The sequence below is a fragment of the Dama dama genome, chromosome 2 (assembly GCF_033118175.1).
Source record: "Dama dama isolate Ldn47 chromosome 2, ASM3311817v1, whole genome shotgun sequence".
Classification (NCBI taxonomy): Eukaryota; Metazoa; Chordata; class Mammalia; order Artiodactyla; family Cervidae; genus Dama; species Dama dama.
In genome coordinates, this window is record NC_083682.1 from 26785461 (window position 1) to 26802221 (window position 16761).

A 16761-nucleotide genomic window follows, 5' to 3' on the forward strand; every position below is an offset into this window, starting at 1 on the left:
GCTCATTTTTGATTGGTTTGTTTATTTTGATGATATTAAGCTGCATGAGCTGTTTGTAAATTTTGGAGATTAATCCCTGTCATTCATATCATTTGCAAAAATTCTCTCTCATTCTCTGGGTTATCTTCATTTTGCTTGTGGTATCCTTTGCTTTGCAAAGACTTTGGTTTTTATTTCTGTTACTCTGGGAGATGGATCAAAGAAGATATTGCTGTGATTCATGTAGAGTGTTCTGCCTATGTTTTCCTCTAAGAGTTTTGTAGTGTCAGATTTCACATTTAGGTCTTTAATCCATTTTTGTGTGTGTGATGTTAAAGAATGTGCTATTTTCATTTTTATATTTAGCTGTCCAATTTTATCAACACCATTTATTGAAGAGACTGTCTTTCCTCCATTGTATAGTCTTGCCTCCTCCATCATAGAGTAATTGATGATAGGTGCCTGAGTTTATTTCTGGGTTTTCTATCCTGTTCTATTCATCTATATGTCTGTTTTGTTCCAGTACCATACTGTTTTGATGACTATAGTACCACAATGTTTTGATGATTATAGCTTTGTCATATAGTCTGAAATCAGGGCACCTGATTCCTCCAAATCCATTTTTCTTTCACAAGATAGTTTTGACTGTTTGGGTGTCTTTTGTGTCTCCATACAAATTGTAATTTTTTTTCTTCTAGTTCTGTGAAAAGTGCCATTGGTAATTGATAGGGATTGCATTCAATCTGTAGATTGCCTTGGTTAGTGTAATTATTTTAGCAATATTGATTCTTCCTTGATTTCTTTCATCAATGTCTTATAATTTCTGAAATACAGGTCTTTTATTTCTTTAGAAAGGTTTGTTCCTAGGTATTCTTTTTGATGCAAAGGTCAATGGGATTGTTTCTTGAGTTCCTTTCTGATACTTTTTTGTTTGTTATATAAAAATGCAACAGATTTCTGTGTATTAATTTTGTAACTTACCACTCTACCAAACATTACAGATTTCTGTGAATTAATTTTGTTACTTTTGCCTGCATTGCGGGCAGTCTCTTTTACCATGTGAGCTACTCGGGAATCCTTTGTTACTTGCAGCTTTACCAAGTTCATTGATAAGTTCTAGTAGTTTTCTGGTAGTATCTTTAGGATTTTCTGTGTATAGTATCATGTCATTTCCAAATAATGACAGTTTAACTTCTTTTCTCATTCAGATTCCTTATTCCTTTTTCTTCTCTGTTTGCTATGGCTAGGACTTCCAAAACTATGTTGAATAAAAGTGGTGATGGTGGACATTCTTGTCTTGTTCCTTATCTTAGAGGAAATGCTTGCAGATTTTCACCACTGAGTATGATGCTAGCTATAGGACTGTCCCATATGACCTTTATTATGTTGATATATATTTATTTTATTTCCATTTTCTGGAGAGTCTTTATCATAATTTTGTCAAACTTTCTGCATCCATTGATGTGATCACATGGTTTTTATTTGATTTGTTGATGTGGTGTGTCACATTGTTTTGCAGATATTGAAAAATCCTGCATCTCTGGGATAAATCCCACTTGATCATGATCAAGTATGATCCTTTTAATGTATTTTTGTATTCAGATTGCTAGTATTTTGTTGAGGATTTTTGTGTCTATGTTCATCAGTGGTACTGGCCTATAATTTTCTGGTTTTTTTTTTTTTTTGTGGTGTCTTTGTTTGGTTTTGATATCAAGGTGATGACAGCCTCATAGAATGAATTTGGAAGTTTTCTGTCTTCTGGAATTTTTTTGGGAACAGTTTCAGAAGAATAGATGCTAGCTCTTCTCTAAATATTTGATAGAATGCACCTGTGAAGCCATCTGTCATGGACTTTTGTTGAGTTTTTTAATCACACTTTCAATTTCATTGAAATCAATTTGGGATTGATCTGTTTATGTTTTCGATTTCTTCCTGGTTCACTCTTGGGAGGATGTACCTTTAAGAATTTGTCCATTTCTTCCAGGTTGTCTGTTTTATAGGTATACAGTTGCTTGTAATAGTCTCTTATGATACTTTGTATTTCTGTGGTATCAGTTGTAACTTTTCTTTTTTCATTTCTAATTTTAATGATTTGAGTCCCCCCTTTTCTTGGTGAGTCTGGTTAAAGTTTTATCAGTTTTATGTTGTCAAAGAAATAGCTTTTAGTTTCACTGATCTTTGCTATTGTTTTCTTCATCTCTATTTCATTTATTTCTGCTCTGATCTTTATGATTTCTTTTCTTTTACTAACTTTAGGTTTTGCTTGTTTTTCTTTCTTCAGTTGTTTTAGGTGTAAGTTTAGGGTGTTTAGTTGGGATTTATCTTGTTACCTAAGATTGTATTGCTATAAATGTCCTTCTTAGAATCACTTTTGCTCCATCTCATAGGTTTTGGATCATTGTGTTTTTGTTTTCATTTGTCTCTAGGTGTTTTTTAATTTCTTCTTCAATTCCTTCAGTGACCCATTGGATGTTTAAAAGCATTCTGTTTAGCTTGCATGTGTTTGTGTGTGTGTGTTAGTTTCTTTTTTTTTCTTATGTGTGTGCATGCTCAGTTGTGTTTGACTTTGCTATCCTATGGACTGTAGCCCACCAGACTCCTCTGTTTATGGAATTTTTCAAGCAGGAGTGGGTTGCCCTTTCCTTCTCCAGGGGATCTTCCTGATCCAGGGATAGAATTTGTGTCTCCTGTGTCTCCTGCACTGGCAGGTGGAGTCTTTACCACTGTGCCATCTGGGAAGCCACTTTTTTCCCCTGTTTTAGTTTATTTCTAATCTCGTAGTGTTGTGATCAGAAAGGATGCTTGATATGATTTCAGTTTTAGATTTACAGAGGCTCACTTTGCAGTCAATCCTGGAGAATGTTCTATGTGCACATGAGAAGAATGTATATTCTGCTTTTGGATGGAGTGTTCTATAAATATCAATTAAGGCTAATGTGTAATTTAAGGCCTGTGTTTCCTTACTGATTTTCTGTCTGGACGATCTGTCCCTTGAGGAAAGTGGGGTATTAAAGTCCCCTACTACCACTGTTTCTTTTGATTTCTCCTTTATTTGCTTTGTGTATTGAGTTGCTTCTATGTTGGGTGCATATATATTTATAATTGTTATATCTTCTTCTTGGAGTGATCCATTGATCATTATGTATTATCTTTCTTTGTCTTTTGTAATAGTTTTTATTTTAAAGTCTATTTTGTCTGATATGAGTATAGCTGCTCAAGCTTTCAGTTGATCTCAATTTGTATGGAATACCTTTTTCCATCCCCAAATCTTAAATTTCTTTTTTGTAAAATGAGGTAGTGGTTAAATGCATGAACTTGGGAGGCTGCATAAAGCAGGAACCCTGGAGCTAGGCTATTCCCATGTGGATCATAGTTGTGCTGTTACCTAGTTCGTAGGTTTGGAAAAGTTATTTTAATTAATCTTTATCTTGATTCCATCCTCTATAAAACTGGGATGGTAATAACTGGTAATATGTGAGGTTGCAGTGAAGATTAAATGAGTAAATACTTGTGGAATAGTGCCAGGCACATAGTGGTGTGGAAATGTCTGTTAAAGCAAATAATAAATAGATAAATATATCCTAGGATGTGGTAGAGATTATTTTAATATGAAATATAAATGCCTATAGTCATTTCCTGGCAGTAAGCATCATGCATATTGGCTGTTACTATTTTCTGTTAATTTAATTGACCTATAGTTGATTTACAATGTTGTATTAGTTTCAGGTATGCAGCAAAGTGATTCAGTTTCACATAAAGAAATCTATTTTTTGCAATCTTAGTTATTATAAATTATTACAAGATATTGAATTTAGTTCCCTGTGCTGTATAGCAGTTCATTATTGCTTATCAGTGTTGTATAAAGTAGTAAATATCTAATTTATCCCTCTCCTACTTTCATCTTTGATAACCATATGACTGCTTTTTATGACCAAGTCTGTTTCTGTTTTGTTAATAAGTTTATTTGCGTCATCTTTAGATTCTGTATATATGTGATATCATATATTTGTCAATCTCCATCTGACTTCACATGATAATCTCTAAGTGTATCCTTGTTGCTGAAAATGGCATTATTTAATTCCTTATATCTGAGTAATATCTGTTATGTATATATATACCGTGTCTTCTTCATCTGTCAGTGGACATTCAGGTTGCTTCCATTTCTTGGCTATTATAAATAGTGCTGCTATGAACATTGGGGTGCATGTATCTTTTCAAATTAGAGTTTTCATCTTTTCTGGGTATATGCCCAAGAGTGGTATTGCTTGGCTATTACCAAATGAATGTTAGCCATATTGTTAAAGATATAATTAACCTTTCCTCAGTTCAGTTCAGTCACTCAGTTGAGTCTGACTCTTTGTGACCCCATGGACTGCAGCATGCCAGGCCTCCCTGTCCATCGCCAGCTCCTGGAGTTTACTCAAACTCATGTCCATTGAGTCGGTGATGCCATTCAACCATCTCATCCTCTGTTGCTCTGTTGTCGCCTTCTCCTTATGCCTTCAATCCTTCCCAGCATCAGGATCTTTTCCAATGAGTCAGTTCTTGACTGACTCACGGTGGCCAAAGTATTGCAGCTTCAGCATCAGTCCTTCCAATGAATATTCAGGACTGATTTCCTTTAGGATGGACTGGTTGTATCTCCTTGCAGTCCAAGGGACTCTCAAGAGTCTTCTCCAACACCACAGTTTAAAAGCATCAGTTCTTTGACACTCAGCTTTCTTTATAGTCCAACTCTCACATCCATACATGACTACTGGGAAAACCATAGCTTTGACTAGATGGACCTTTGTTGGCAAAGTAATGTCTCTGCTTTTTAATATGCTGTCTAGGTTGGTCATAACTTTTCTTCCAAGGGGCAAGCGTCTTTTAATTTCATGGCTGCAGTCACCATCTGCAGTGATTTTGGAGTCTCAAAAAAGTAAAATCAGTCACTGTTTCCGTTGCTTCCCCGTCTATTTCCCATGAAGTGATGGGACCAATTGCCATGATCTTAGTTTTCTGAATGTTGAGTTTTAAGCCAACTTTTTCACTCTCCTCTTTCACTTTCATCAAGAGGTTCTTTAGTTCTTCTTTGCTTTCTGCCATAAAGGTGGTGTCATCTGCATATCTGAGGTTATTGATATTTCTCCTGGCAATCTTGATTTCAGCTTGTGCTTCATCCAGCCCAGCATTTCTCATGATGCACTCTGCATTGAAGTTAAATAAGCAGGGTGACAATATAGAGCCTTGACATACTCCTTTTCCTATATGGAACCAGTCTGTTGTTCCATGTCCAGTTCTAACTGTTGCTTCTAGACCTGCATCCAGATTTGTCAGGAGGCAGGTCAGGTGGTGTGGTATTCCCGTCTCTTTAAGAATTTTTCAGAGTTTGTTGTGATCCACACAGTTAAAGTCTTTGGCACAGTCAATAAAGCAGAAGTAGATGTTTTACTTAGGCACTGTGGGCATTATGCTAGGAAATTGCTAGGAAAATGGTAGGAAACTTGTTTCTTTTAGTCTTCTTTGGCATTTTTTAGTATTTGGAGAATGGTCTACCCAGGTGTTCTCTATACCTGTGATGATTTGTTTCCATTACAGAAAGAAGATAGTGGCTTATCTGGTTTTTCTCCTTTCCTCCCAATAATCCTGCCAGGGATACACATTGGATAGGAGTGACCTTGTTTCTCACATCCATTTTGCCTTGACCTCCCCACTGAGACTTCTGGGGATATTGTACTCACTTTGGAGCTCTTTGGGCTGTGAGTTATTTCTCCAAACAGTCAATATATGTCTTTATGGAGCTGCTGATAAGAAGACTTTTTCCTGAAAGCTCTTTGTCTTTACTGTTGATTTAGTACTGGAACCATTTAAAAATTAACCCTGCTGTTTTCATCCTAGTGAATGGAAGAAACACAATCATCCAGCAATAACCTCTTCAACATTTTGAGTGTATGTAGTTATCCTGTTGGTCTGCCTAATATTCTGAAGAAATGGATCCCTTGTCATAAGTTACTGGGAAAATGACAAATATTTTAATGAAAATAATTGGTTGATCTTAATCTATGTTATTTGGAATTATTGTTCCTGACTTTTATTTATGAAAATAACATGGGAATCAGATAGTTTTGTGAGATTTGAATTCAGTTCATAGTTATTGATTGTTGCTAACCCTCAAGGGTAGGCTTTGGAGAATTACTCACACTGTTTATGGCTAAGGTCTGCCTAGCACTTAAGCAAGAACTCAGGTTGAAGTAAATTGGGCTATGTAAATACAGAGTAGGGAAGATTCACCCTCATAGTTATTTTGAGTCAAAATAGTTTTGAGTCAAAGGACTTGCTGTGTTAGATATCTGTAAGTCAGTGTCAATGTTAGGATACACTCAGTTATGCACAGTGCAAAGGAGGCATTTTTATTCCTGGATGCTATATTTAGGGGGGAAGCTGATCCATTTTACCATACCTGAAGCATGGTGACCCAAGCTGGGGAAGAATCTGGAAAGAATGGTGAGACCCCATCTTTGACCAGGAAGGCCTCTTATTTTGGGTGGGAGCAAGAGTATAAAAGATTGAGCTGGAAATGCTTGGTCTAAAAGAGAAAGCTTTGTAGTGAATATTATTGCTGTTTTCAAATGTTTGAAGGAAGAACAAGTTTTTCTGGGAGCCAGGACAGTTCACTGTCAGCACACTTGGCTGAGGTGCCAGGCTAAGGGGAGAAATGCTGCTCATGAAATCTGACTGGTGACTTCATTGCCTATACAGCTGGTCCTTCCCATAAACTCCCAGGAAGACCCTAAAGCACTTGAGGGCTGAAGACAGGACTGGTAGGGGGTGAGAGCTCCCTGAACAGTGGCTCACTATTGCTTTTGGTGTCCTCTCTTCCTCTGAAAGCACCACATGGCTCTTAACTCACTTGCTCACAGCATCAGACTTCGGCTTCTTGACCGTGATTAGTTGGCTGGGGCATAAAGCAACACCTGGTGTACTTAATCACAGTGCTGCTTAACTCTTAATGTGTGCGTGAATCATCTGTGAGTCTTTTTAAAGTGCAGATTCTGATTCAAGTGTGTCTTGGTTGGGGCCCTATAATCTGAATTTCCATAAATGATGCTGCTCTGGTCAGTGGACCGTACTTGAGTAACAAGTGTGTGTGTACGTCGCTCAGTTGTGTCTAACTCTTTGCAACCCCATGGACTGTAACCCGCCAGGCTCCTTTGTCCATGAGATTCTCCAGTCAAGAATACTGGAGTGAGGTAGCCATTCCAGGGAATCTTCCCCACCCAGGGATCGAACCCAGGTCTCCCACACTGCAGGCAGATTCTTTATCATCTCTGAGTCACCAGAGAAGCAGGCTCTACTACAAATCTACAGTCTGCCCTTTGGGCTAACATCAAGTGCTCTCAGGCCAAATGACTGCCTCCTCCATGTTGCTTTCAGGACTAAGCCTCACAGCAGTATTAGCAGAGGATTACTGCCCGCAAGTACTGCCCTTTTCTCTTCTCAGTACTCATGAAACAGTTTTAGCCAGGTATCACTTAGCTATCTGCTTTCTTTGTCATCTCTAGGATGACCTTTGCAGTTTTCTATTAATAACTTTTATTTTCCCTTTTTAATTGCATAAGAGCATTCTTAGGCCACAGGATTTGGCCCTGTCTGTAGGCTTGAAATGCTGGGGAATTACTGTCATGTGTAAATAGTCTTCAACTCTAACTTTTTGTTTTTTTTTTAAACATAGCATCTTGACTTTCATCCGGGTTGTTTGAGATATAGTAGTTCTTGTATATATTCATGATGCTGTCAGATGTCCCATGACACAAGTAACCATTTGTGTAATATTAGGGCACATTTGTTTTAACTGTATGTTTGTGATTACCCCAAGGTATCCACTTACTCCAATTCATTGCAAAATGATCTTTAAAAGATATGTTTATAATACACTGAGCAGTTGCTCATTGAGGCAATGATGATTAAATCTGGTTAAATATATATGCCTCCTTTTTTTTTGTTTATTATGATTCAAGTTACCGTGAATATTTTTGATTAGCATTGATTGAGGTCCTTTCAAGGTCATGTTCCTTCCCCCAGGAGTAGCTTGTTGGTCGAAGTAAAGTGATTGAAAGAGTTCCTATTATGTGTTAATCTTGGTAAGGTCTTAAGTACCAAGTTATGCTGCTTTTCTGTACAGGAGCTGTGTGGTCTTAGACAAGGTATTTTAATATCTCTGATCATCTGTGAACTGATCTGTAAAATAGTGATAATCGTACTTAGCTTGAAGAAATTAAATGAGATATTTATGAAAGCCCATTTCTAGAATGCCATATTTAATCATGAAATGATAGCTTCAACTTTCCTTTGTTTACCATTTGCCAATTTCTGGCTTTTTTGAGGGGAGGGGCATACATTTAATTTCTTTTCCCACTATTCTGTAAGTGGGAACTCTTAGAACAGGATCTGTAGTTTAAATCCTATCTTAGCTTTTCAATATGTGTTCAGCCCTGACACGCTGAGTAAATTAATGAATGACCTGATAATCTCTAAGATTTTCCTGACCTTTTAAGTCCTCCGATTGATTCTTCCAGTATTCTGGGTGCTTAGAAAAAAATTGGAGAATTCTCTTAAAATGAATGTCTTGTACGTTAAGGGATTTCCTACTTAACAGGCTTAAAAATTTATATATTATTTTATTACTAGTAAGTATGTACCTGGGCCCAGGAGATGGCTGCAATAGTGTAAATAACCTTTTCTATGTATGATCTTGAGTCTAATTCTTTGTATAGTCCACGTGAGGTGGGTCAGAGGCTGGTCTTGACTTCACTTTTCCTGCAGTGTGATCTTGGGAAGATCTGTGTGAAATATGAACAAGAAATGTGCATTTGTTTTCATATGTGATGTGAGATTTGGAAGTCATGGATAATAGAAGCTGAGATTCATGATGTATTTATCTCAGTGCTCAAGGAGGATGCATTTTATGTTCTGGATTGAATATGCTTGGGTTAGTAGGGTCAGGCCAGCTCAGTGGATTAAAGCAGAAGCAGTAGGTCCTTCCACTTCTTGTGATTGAACATGGTTATCTCTTCAGGCAAGCAGTTCTTGAATTGCCTGTGTGGATAAGCTGCTGGGAGACAATGCCAGTTGAGGCCATCTTTACTAGTTTGTCTCTATGCCTCTGAGATGAGGCCTAACTGGTAGACAGTACATGGATTGTCACATCTAGCTCTGAGTTTAAAATCTGGCTTGGGTATATTACTTAATTCCAGACAGTACATGGATTGTCACATCTAGCTCTGAGTTTAAAATCTGGCTTGGGTATGTTACTTAATTCCAAAATCCCAGTGTTTTTTTTTTTTTTTTAAAGATACTCAGAAGGTATCGTATCGGTCTTCCAGGTTTCTGTGAGTGATGGATTAGTATATGTCAGAGGCCCAGTGCAGTGCCTGGCAGTGAAATTGGATCCTGTGGTGATGATGGTCACGGTGACACATTTCAGAAGGGACACATAGGAAACTACACAGTTCTGCCCCCATGAACGTATCAGCCCTGGTGTGTGGCTGAGGAGTGTCCCGAAGTTGCCTGCTGCCTTTTAGGGCCAGTGTGCCGACTGCAGAGGAGGAGCTGAGTTTTTCACGGATCTAGAAAAGGAAGGTAACAATCTGCAAAAAGAAAAGGTCAATCACATGTTTCATTCCATGACATTTGGAAATATTAACACGTAATGCGAGTAGCTTCAATCGTTCCTTCCTTATTGGTTATGTAGGAATTGTTCACTTATAGTGTCTTATCCAGGGGGAAGTAAAAACAACAACAACAAAAACCTTATTCATCTCTTGTGATAGTTTGTTTCCATCCCTGATAGTTCATGTGACTTGTATTTTCCTTTAATTCTTGAAAAAGTAGAAGTGGCAGTGATAAAAATAAACATCGATAGACCCATTCCATGCGAATGGCCTTTAGTAGACAATAGAAAGGAGACCTGAATTATATTTAAGTGACGCTGCACTGAGTTTGCCAATTAGCTTCTCACCTGTCACTCACAGTGCATCTGTCAGTCACCTTATCAGGCCTTCAGGCTGTCGCTGTGAGGACTCTTGGAGAGAAGGTGAATTGGGTTCCATGTTGTACAATTAATTGTGGGTTGTATTTCTTTGCATCATGTTGAGTTAATTTTAGATTCTGGGAATCCTGGTAGGAAGTCATGAGGATTGATGATGGCTGTGATACCCAGAAGTAAAACAAAACGCATTTTTGTTCTTTACACACAGCTATTTTGAACTGGAGAGCAGTGGTCTGAGGGATGAGATTCGCTATCACTACATACACAACGGGAAGCCCCGGACAGAGGCGCTTCCATACCGGATGGCTGATGGGCAGTGGCACAGGGTTGCCCTGTCAGTCAGCGCCTCCCATCTCCTGCTCCACATCGACTGCAACAGGTATGTCTTTGCCTTTGATCTTCTGTGATTGTGCCCTTGAAATTGAGCAATGGAGAAGGGAAAAAACCAATCCCCTCCAAGCCTTGCTGGGAAACAAAAACCAAGGGACCCTAGGAGTCATTTAACATACCGAATGGGCCGTTAGGTGTGCCGGAATGACCAACTGTAATATGCTAAGAAAACAGTCCATTAAAATGAAACCATACGCGGCGATTAGGAAGAAATGTACGAAAGGTTGATTACAGATGGGGGACTATTAAGTACACCTCCGTGTACTGTGGGTACCGGCTGGAATTCCATGGAGCTGTGATTACAGTTAACTGTGATGTATTGTTGTTGAGTCCGTTCCACTTGGAAGCAAATGAGCTGGTCTACCTTCAAATGAATCCGAGAAGCTGGTGCTACTGGAGCGGCTAATTCTATTTCACTTCATCAAGCACAGCTTTGCTTAAATGTTTTTTCCAAATGGAAACTTCTTAAAGGGGCTGTTTTTGGAATCTTTTGGAATTGATGCCATTTATCTTCTGCAGAGGGATGAGTCTTCTGGTTTATCAGAGGGTGGCAGGACTACTTTGAAGACCGAGGTCACGGGGTGAGAGCGGGAAGGGAGAGTTTCATTGGATGCTGTGGGTTGGGATGGGAAGGAGATATCTTCCTCCATGTGTGTCCCTAGGGGGAGGTTTACTGCCAGCTGAAGAAAGGACACCACTGGTCTCTATTGTTTCACATGTGGCTGGACAGCTGGATGATGGTGGTGAAGGGGGATGTTTTCATTTCTCCAGAACCCATTGAAAGTCTTTATGAATAGTGATCTGAGTCCTATTATAGAGAATCTTTTGTGATGCAAAGTAGCCATGAATGGTTGGTCTTCATTAATATTACTGCCAAAGTTAAATGATTGTTTGGCCACAGGACTTGTTCTTTTAGGCCCTGGAAAAAGTATACGCATGTTGAGGACAGCCTCCATTCTGGCACCCAATAGAAAGAAGCTCCAGACCACATTTCTGATGAGGGGATACTTTGGTGTGCTTGCTAGTCTGGCTCTGCAGTCTCTGTTAGGAGAGGACCTGGAAAGGCAGAGAACAGAAACTGGTGTCAGGTTTAAGGGAAGTTCCACCATCTTGAAGTGAGTCTTGGGCTAGCTTGGTCTATCTATTTAAAGTGCTTTCTGGATTTTCTGGAGAATTGTGGCTTCAACTAGATGTAATGTGTGCCTGGATGACATTTCCACAGAAACAAGTAACTCCTTTTTACCTTGGGCTGGGCAGCTTGGATGAAGCCAGCTCTCAGCCACTAGTTCCATTTCCACCTTCAAGAACTCACTGGCTCTTTTAATTCTCTAGAACTAAAGAGGCCTGTCAGGTAACATTTCTGCTTCACCCTACCCACCACCCATATTTTACTCAAATGGGAGATAAGAAGGGTCCTGTGTGTCCTTCTTAACCACAGGTAAGAAAGAAATGTTGAAGCTCTAGTTTAGTACTTCCCAACTGAAACATCCTGGAGATACTGCTGTTTTCTTGCTCTGCAATTATTTGCTTCCTCTTTGTGTAAATTTTATTTTTTATTTCCCAATAGTCTTCTCTCTAGAGAAGAGGAAAGAGAGGGAGGATAGTTTGTGCTAATTGAAGATTCTCTGCCTTCACAAATGCTCTGGTCCCTCTGAAATTGTCTCCTCTGCCATCCTCAGACACTTGTTAGCTGTGTAAATTTGGACACATGAATTCCTTTGCATCTCAATGTAATTTGTAAACTGGGACTGTTAGTATTGTATGTGCTGTTACACATATTCACAGATGGGAATGTTAAGTAAGATGATTTGCATGAAGTGCTTTGGGTGGTGCTTGGCCTTTGGCACCCAGTACATGGTGGTGATGGTTGTTACTTATTATTATTTATTCTGCACATCTGTGGTGACCCTGGGTCTCCAGACTTTCATTTGTCATGTATTCTGGCCTCTCTGCCATGAAAATAGGGAGAGGACAGGAGAGCTGGAACCCACAGTCTGCTTTAGGGTCAGCTGCATTTATACAGAATGGATTTGAGGAGGTTCTAAATACTGGTCCCCTTCTCTGGTGGTTTGTTTTTTATACTTTCATTCATAGCATAACTTATTTTCCTTTATTTAAGATCTTAAGGGAAAACATAAAGTTGGTGCCAGTTAATGATTCATGGACCCAGTACAAATGAGGTTTTTAGATAGGTTAGGGAAAGAGAAGCTGGAAATGACTGGGCCAGAAGAGAGGTCAATTTTGATTTTGGTGTAGGAAAAGTCTAAAAACATTTATAAAACCAGACTACACTTAAGAATTATGGATAACCAGGAGCCATCTCTGACCTGGTGAATCAGATTCCCTGAGTGTGGAACTATATTCTTCATAAACTCTTGGGGTAGTTCTTTTTTTTTTTTTTTTTTTTTTAGTATTTCCCCCCCGTGTTTTATTTATTTATTTATTTATTATTATTATTTTTTTCCAGTGGGTTTTGTCATACATTGATATGAATCAGCCATGGATTTACATGTATTCCCAATCCCGATCCCCCCTCCCACCTCCCTCTCGACCCGATTCCTCTGGGTCTTTCCAGTGCACCAGGCCGGAGCACTTGTCTCGTGCATCCCACCTGGGCTGGTGATCTGTTTCACCACAGATAGTATACATGCTGTTCTTTTGAAATATCCCACCCTCACATTCTCCCACAAAGTTCAAAAGTCTGTTCTGTATTTCTGTGTCTCTTTTTCTGTTCTGCATATAGGGTTATCGTTATCACCTTTCTAAATTCCATATACATGTGTCAGTATGCTGTAATGTTCTTTATCTTTCTGGCTTACTTCACTCTGTATAAGGGGCTCCAGCTTCATCCATCTCATTAGGACTGGTTCAAATGAATTCTTTTTAATGGCTGAGTAATATTCCATGGTGTATATGTACCACAGCTTCCTTATCCATTCATCTGCTGATGGGCATCTAGGTTGCTTCCATGTCCTGGCTATTATAAACAGTGCTGCAATGAACATTGGGGTGCACGTGCCTCTTTCAGATCTGGTTTCCTCAGTGTGTATGCCCAGAAGTGGGATTGCTGGGTCATATGGCAGTTCTGTTTCCAGTATTTTAAGAAATCTCCACACTGTTTTCCATAGCGGCTGTACTAGTTTGCATTCCCACCAACAGTGTAAGAGGGTTCCCTTTTCTCCACACCCTCTCCAGCATTTATTGCTTGTAGACTTTTGGATAGCAGCCATCCTGACTGGTGTGTAATGGTACCTCATTGTGGTTTTGATTTGCATTTCTCTAATAATGAGTGATGTTGAGCATCTTTTCATGTGTTTGTTAGCCATCTGTATGTCTTCTTTGGAGAAATGTCTGTTTAGTTCTTTGGCCCATTTTTTGATTGGGTCATTTATTTTTCTGGAATTGAGCTGCAGGAGTTGCTTGTATATTTTTGAGATTAGTCCTTTGTCTGTTTCTTCATTTGCTATTATTTTCTCCCAATCTGAGGGCTGTCTTTTCACCTTACTTATAGTTTCCTTTGTAGTGCAAAAGCTTTTAAGTGTCATTAGGTCCCATTTGTTTAGTTTTGCTTTTATTTCCAATATTCTGGGAGGTGGGTCATAGAGGATCTTGCTGTGATTTATGTCGGAGAGTGTTTTGCCTATGTTCTCCTCTAGGAGTTTTATAGTTTCTGGTCTTACATTTAGATCTTTAATCCATTTTGAGTTTATTTTTGTGTATGGTGTTAGAAAGTGTTCTAGTTTCATTCTTTTACAAGTGGTTGACCAGTTTTCCCAGCACCACTTGTTAAAGAGGTTGTCTTTTTTCCATTGTATATCCTTGCCTCCTTTGTCAAAGATAAGGTGTCCATAGGTCCTTGGATTTATCTCTGGGCTTTCTATTCTGTTCCATTGGTCTATATTTCTGTCTTTGTGCCAGTACCATACTGTCTTGATGACTGTGGCTTTGTAGTAGAGTCTGAAGTCAGGCAGGTTGATTCCTCCAGCTCCATTCTTCTTTCTCAAGATTACTTTGGCTATTCGAGGTTTTTTGTATTTCCATACAAATTGTGAAATTATTTGTTCTAGTTCTGTGAAAAATACCGTTGGTAGCTTGATAGGGATTGCATTGAATCTATAGACTGCTTTAGGTAGAATAGCCATTTTGACAATATTAATTCTTCCAATCCATGAACACGGTATGTTTCTCCATCTGTTTGTGTCCTCTTTGATTTCTTTCATCAGTGTTTTATAGTTTTCTATGTATAGGTCCTTTGTTTCTTTAGGTAGATATACTCCTAAGTATTTTATTCTTTTTGTTGCAATGGTGAATGGTATTGTTTCCTTAATTTCTCTTTCTGTTTTTTCATTGTTAGTATATAGGAATGCAAGGGATTTCTGTGTGTTAATTTTATATCCTGCAACTTTACTATATTCATTGATTAGCTCTAGTAATTTTCTGGTAGAGTCTTTAGGGTTTTCTATGTAGAGGATCATGTCATCTGCAAACAGTGAGAGTTTTACTTCTTCTTTTCCTATCTGGATTCCTTTTACTTCTTTTTCTGCTCTGATTGCTGTGGCCAGCACTTCCAACACTATGTTGAATAGTAGTGGTGAGAGTGGGCACCCTTGTCTTGTTCCTGATTTCAGGGGAAATGCCTTCAATTTTTCACCATTGAGGGTGATGCTTGCTGTGGGTTTGTCATATATAGCTTTTATTATGTTGAGGTATGTTCCTTCTATTCCTGCTTTTTGGAGAGTTTTAATCATAAATGAGTGTTGAATTTTGTCAAAGGCTTTCTCTGCATCTATTGAGATAATCATATGGTTTTTATCTTTCAATTTGTTAATGTGGTGTATTACATTGATTGATTTGCGGATATTAAAGAATCCTTGCATTCCTGGGATAAAGCCCACTTGGTCATGGTGTATGATTTTTTTAATATGTTGTTGGATTCTGTTTGCTAGAATTTTGTTAAGGATTTTTGCATCTATGTTCATCAGTGATATTGGCCTGTAGTTTTCTTTTTTTGTGGCATCTTTGTCTGGTTTTGGAATTAGGGTGATGGTGGCCTCATAGAATGAGTTTGGAAGCTTACCTTCTTCTGCAATTTTCTGGAAGAGTTTGAGTAAGATAGGTGTTAGCTCTTCTCTAAATTTTTGGTAGAATTCAGCTGTGAAGCCATCTGGTCCTGGGCTTTTGTTTGCTGGAAGATTTTTGATGACAGTTTCGATTTCCTTGCTTGTGATGGGTCTGTTAAGATCTTCTATTTCTTCCTGGTTCAGTTTTGGAAAGTTATACTTTTCTAAGAATTCGTCCATTTCATCCAAGTTGTCCATTTTATTGGCATAGAGCTGCTGGTAGTAGTCTCTTATGATCCTTTGTATTTCAGTGTTGTCTGTTGTGATCTCTCCATTTTCATTTCTAATTTTGTTAATTTGGTTTTTCTCTCTTTGTTTCTTAATGAGTCTTGCTAATGGTTTGTCAATTTTGTTTATTTTTTCAAAGAACCAGCTTTTAGCTTTGTTGATTTTTGCTATGGTCTCTTTAGTTTCTTTTGCATTTATTTCTGCCCTGATTTTTAAGATTTCTTTCCTTCTGCTAACTCTGGGGTTCTTCATTTCTTCCTTCTCTAATTGCTTTAGGTGTAGAGTTAGGTTATTTAATTGGTTTTTTTCCTGTTTCTTGATGTAAGCCTGTAATGCTATGAACCTTCCCCTTAGCACTGCTTTTACAGTGTCCCATAGGTTTTGGGTTGTTGTGTTTTCATTTTCATTCATTTCTATACATATTTTGATTTCTTTTTTGATTTCTTGTATGATTTGTTGGTTATTCAGAAGCGTGTTATTTAGCCTCCATATGTTTGAAGTTTTAACAATTTTTTCCCTGTAATTGAGATCTAATCTTACTGCACTGTGGTCAGAAAAGATGACTGGAATGATTTCAATTTTTTTGAATTTTCCAAGACCAGATTTATGGCCCAGGATGTGATCTATTCTGGAGAATGTTCCGTGTGCACTTGAGAAAAAGGTGAAGTTGATTGTTTTGGGGTGAAATGTCCTATAGATATCAATTAGGTCTAGCTGGTCCATTGTGTCATTTAAGGTTTGTGTTTCCTTGTTAATTTTCTGTTTAGTTGATCTATCCATAGTTGTGAGTGGGGTATTAAAGTCTCCCACTATTATTGTGTTACTATTAATTTCCTCTTTCATACTCGTTAGTGTTTGCCGTACATATTGCGGTGCTCCTATGTTGGGTGCATATATATTTATAATTGTTATATCTTCTTTTTTGATTGATCCTTTGATCATTATGTAGTGTCCTTCTTTGTCTCTTTTCACTTCCTTTATTTGAAAGTCTATTTTTTCTGATATGAGTATTGC

The 16761-nt window shown here is 38.2% G+C and overlaps 1 protein-coding gene across 2 annotated transcripts in view; it reads left to right on the plus strand.

The window, feature by feature from the left end:
- NELL1 (neural EGFL like 1) overlaps nt 1-16761 on the plus strand; it is a 1025511-nt gene that overhangs the window by 157581 nt on the left and 851169 nt on the right. For both annotated transcript variants that reach the window (XM_061158429.1, XM_061158435.1), the window contains exon 4: nt 10218-10388. In XM_061158429.1, coding sequence (XP_061014412.1) covers nt 10218-10388 — 171 coding nt within the window. The remainder of the gene's footprint in view (nt 1-10217; nt 10389-16761) is intronic.